The 4,745-nt window shown below is 46.4% G+C and overlaps 1 protein-coding gene across 1 annotated transcript in view; it reads right to left on the bottom strand.

Moving 5' to 3' along the window:
* The window catches only part of LOC117940335 (diacylglycerol kinase delta-like), a 21,238-nt gene that overhangs the window by 14,294 nt on the left and 2,199 nt on the right, over positions 1–4,745 (bottom strand). Inside the window, exon 7 of the mRNA XM_034865658.1 lies at positions 1,349–1,773. Within this exon, the coding sequence (XP_034721549.1) occupies positions 1,349–1,773 (425 nt within the window). The remainder of the gene's footprint in view (positions 1–1,348; positions 1,774–4,745) is intronic.

The following is a 4,745-nucleotide window of genomic DNA, read 5'->3' as shown; positions in this document are numbered from 1 at the left end:
GTCCATGTGCGTATATGTGTATCCATGTGCGTATATGTGTATACATGTGTGTATATGTGTGTACATGTGTGTATTTGTGTAGCATGTGTGTATATGTGTATTTATTGCACCTTCAAAGTTTCTTTAAATGTCTCATGGTGTCCTGTGTCCTCTGGGAGCGTCTGACGTGACGTCTCTGAGTCAATATTTGAGTTGAGGTCAATGGTCAGTCGATCAACTGGACGCCATTTTACCTCAGACACAACAACACACGATCTGTGTCCTCAAGGAGACAGAGAGGGACAGACAGAGACAGAGGGACAGAAAGAGAGAGAGAGACAGAGAGAGGGAGAGAGAGAAAGAAAGAGAGACAGAGAGAGAGATAACAAAGAGAAAGACATGCTGCTGTCCTCCGTCCTGACTCTCTCCATTCTGCTCAGCTGCTCGATTCTCTCTCAAAGTTCAGGTAAGACAATTAAATATTTTTAATAATAAAAACTCTTAATGTCCCGATTGGAGTCTTTCACACTGGCAACCCCCCAGCTCTGCCGGCCGCAGACGGGTGGCGGTCTACATGCGGACTAGAGGGTTTGGGACTTCTTGTCCCTCCCACCCTGTCTCCCACCGGACTCGAGTACTACAGCCCTGAAGTATAGTAATACTGAAGTAAAAGTACTATTAATTTAATAAACCTTTACATTTACAGAGAACTTTGTCTTCATAATATCTTTTCAGTGTTTCTGTTATTGTGTCCACCCCTCCTCATTGTTTCTGTTATTGTGTCCACCCCTCCTCATTGTTTCTGTTATTGTGTCCACCCCTCCTCAGTGTTTCTGTTATTGTGTCCACCCCCCTAGTGTTCTTGGAGCGGCCGGCGGCGGGTCAGATCCTGGCCTCGGCGCCCCGCCGGCGGCGAGCCAACTCCTTCATCCTGGAGGAGATGTTGCCCGGAGACCTGGAGCGGGAATGTCACGAAGAGCGCTGCTCGCAGGAGGAGGCCGCCGAGATCTTCCGGACCGCCGAGAAGACGGTAAGAACCACGAGAAGACGGTGAGAACCACGAGAAGACGGTAAGAACCAAGAGAAGACGGTAAGAACCACGAGAAGACGGTAAGAACCACGAGAAGACGGTAAGAACCAGCTCCTTTCAACCAGATCTTACCGGCTCCTTAAGTTCCAGACCCCATCTCTGAAACCTGGATTCAGTATAGTGTAAAACCTTGTTCCAGCGTAGTCTCAGGAACCTTGTTCCAGTGTAATCTCAGAAACCTGGTCACAGTGTAGTCTCAGAAACCTGGTTTCAGTGTAGTCTCTGAAACCTGGTTTCAGTGTAGTGTCTGGAACCTAGTTCCAGTGTAGGCTCTGAAACCTGGTTCCAGTGTGGTCTCTGTAACCTGGTTCCAGTGTGGTCTCTGAAACCTGGTTCCAGTGTGGTCTCTGGAACCTGGTTCCAGTGTGGTCTCTGAAACCTGTTTTCAGTGTGGTCTCTGGAACCTGGTTCCAGTGTGGTCTCTGGAACCTGGTTCCAGTGTGGTCTCTGGAACCTGGTTCCAGTGTGGTCTCTGGAACCTGGTTCCAGTGTGGTCTCTGTAACCTGGTTCCAGTGTGGTCTCTGGAACCTGGTTCCAGTGTGGTCTCTGAAACCTGGTTCCTGTGTGGTCTCTGTAACCTGTTTCCAGTGTGGTCTCTGGAACCTGGTTCCAGTGTGGTCTCTGTAACCTGGTTCCAGTGTGGTCTCTGGAACCTGGTTCCTGTGTGGTCTCTGTAACCTGGTTCCAGTGTGGTCTCTGGAACCTGGTTTCCTTTACAGTTGACTTATAATAAACACTATGTAGTTCACTATTTAATATTAATAAACTGGATATTAACTCTGTCTTCTTCCACAGATGGAGTTCTGGTACAAATACACTAGTGAGTATATTATATATTATAATATATATATATAGATATGTATATATCTATGTAAATATACAGTCTCTAAAGATGGACAGTCTGTCTCTAAAGACTAATAATAATAATAATAATAATAATAATAATAACTAGAAACTCAGCAGTAATGTTATCAGTGAGCCTCCTACTTGGTGCACACCCGAATTTCAATAAAACTTCATAAGAAATAATAAGTGTCTTAATTCTTCCGAGATATAACTTTAAAACCTATTTAAGACCTTGGGACGTGTTCAATTTTTTAATTCAATTTGATTTATAGTATCAATTCATAACAAGAGTTATCTGGAGGCCCTTTACAGATAGAGGAGGTCTAGACCAGATAGAGGAGGTCTAGACCAGATAGAGGAGGTCTAGACCAGATAGAGGAGGTCTAGACCAGATAGAGGAGGTTTAGACCAGATAGAGGAGGTTTAGACCAGATAGAGGAGGTCTAGACCAGAAAGAGGAGGTCTAGACCAGATAGAGGAGGTTTAGACCAGATAGAGGAGGTCTAGACCAGATAGAGGAGGTCTAGACCACGCTCCAGAATTTACAAGGACCCAACAGTTCTAGTAGTTTCCTCCAGAGCAGCAACAGTGCGACGTATGTGTGTGTGTGTGTGTGTGTGTATGTGTGTGTGTGTGTGTGTTTGTGTGTGAGAGAGAGGGAGACAATTAGATGCCGACAGACAGACATACAGAGTATGGTTGCCTGGTTACTAAGGACCAATAGGAAGCCTTGCATCTCTGTGATGTCGTCTCTTTGATCTGTACCTGGAACCTGCTGTCACCAGCTATTCAGACACTGAACAAGCTCTCACACTATTGGTCATAACATCAAAGGGATACTAGCTATCAATGAAATAACCTCCTCATGGGCACCAGAAGGCCTTTGTGAACGTATTGATATAATATTTATGTGGATAAAGTTATAAATGTGGGCGTGTCAGCGATGTAAAAAAGGTCTTCGCTCTGCGTCCTGCTCAGACATGTGGACGATGTTTAACATGGCGGTGGATGGAGGAAGATCGGGAACTCTCGTCATTTGAGAGGTCGCTGAGTGAAAAATATAATTCATATCGCATACACGAGCACATTGGCTGAAACTAGACAATAATACCTATGTTTAGATGTATAAATAGTTCATGACAAGTTAGAATTGTTGGCGTGGGAGCAAGTTATAGAGAGAGGACCAAGATGATTTATTTAATCAACATTCCACCACATACACACACATTGGAACATCTGAGCCGGTTTGAAACCGGGACGATACGTAGACCGGGATTCTGGAGAAACCGGGCTTGGTATCTGAACGCCCATTCAGCCCAATAAACACCAAAGTCTTGTCTTTGGTTTCAACTTTTAATCATGTTTCTACGTTAAAGTATGGCGATGCAGCACGGCCCCAAAGGGGGGACGATGTTGAGTGATTTCCCGAACATTTCCCATTCAAGTCTTCGAGAATCTGATTTCGGTAAAACCGTGCGGCAAATCTCTGAGAAAAGTCATAGCCCACCATTCCTGATCATTACACGTTTGGATGTATTGTGTGTGTATTGTGTGTGTATTGTGTGTGCGTGTTGGCAACGCTCCGGGACTAGTAGCGGGACGAAAACCTGACCAAAGAACAATAATCAGTATGGGTGATAACACATCGGCATGCTGAGTAATAATAAATCAGCTGTTGATGAACGAGACGTTTCAGGGACTCCAGATTGATCATGTGATGTGTCTCCCTGCAGATCTGGACCCGTGTCAGACCAACCCCTGTCAGAACCGGGGCATCTGCACTCTGGACCGCGGAGATTTCCTGTGTCTCTGTTCCCCGCAGTACCGCGGCAAGACCTGCAGCTCAGGTACCCAACCAAAACCAAAACCAACCACAGACCTCCACCTCAGGTACACAAACAACCACAGACCTCGACCTCAGGTACACAACCAACCACAGACCTGCAGCTCAGGTATCCAACAGTCACAGACCTCCACCTCAGGTACACAACCAACCAAATACCTGCAGCTCAGGTACCCAACAATCACAGACCTGCAAATCAGACAAACAACCAACCACAGACCTCCACCTCAGGTAATCAACCAACCACAGACCTCCACTTCAGGTACAAAACCAACCACAGACCTCCACCTCAGGTACAACCCAACCACAGACCAGCAGCTCAGGTACCCAACAATCACAGACCTGCAAATCAGATACACAACCATCCACAGACATCCACCTCAGGTACACAACCAACCACAGACCTCCACCTCAGGTACACCATCAACCACAGACCTCCACCTCAGGTACACAACCAACCGCAGACCTCCACCTCAGGTACACAACTAACCACAGACCAGCAGCTCAGGTACCCAACAACCACAGACTTCCACCTCAGGTACACAACCAATCACAGACCGCCAGCTCAGGTACACAACCAATCACAGACCGCCAGCTCAGGTACACAACCAATCATTTGTGAATGTGACTGTTGTTGTGTGCAAAGACAGGGAAGCCATCACATGATGGATGATGTTGGTTGTTTCCAGAGACAGTGAAGGCATCACAGGATGGATGATGTTGGTTGTTTCCAGAGACAGTGAAGGCATCACAGGATGGATGATGTTGGTTGTTTCCAGAGACAGTGAAGGCATCATAGGATGGAGGATGTTGGTTTTTTAGAGACAGTGAAGGCCTCACAGGATGGAGGATGTTGGTTGTTTCCAGAGACAGTGAAGGCATCACAGGATGGATGATGTTGCTTGTGTAGAGACAGTGAAGGCATCACAGGATGGATGATGTTGGTTGTGCAGAGACAGTGAAGGCATCACAGGATGGATGATGTT

The sequence above is a fragment of the Etheostoma cragini genome, unplaced genomic scaffold, assembly GCF_013103735.1.
Source record: "Etheostoma cragini isolate CJK2018 unplaced genomic scaffold, CSU_Ecrag_1.0 ScbMSFa_2220, whole genome shotgun sequence".
Classification (NCBI taxonomy): Eukaryota; Metazoa; Chordata; class Actinopteri; order Perciformes; family Percidae; genus Etheostoma; species Etheostoma cragini.
This window is presented reverse-complemented; position numbering and strand designations above follow the sequence as displayed.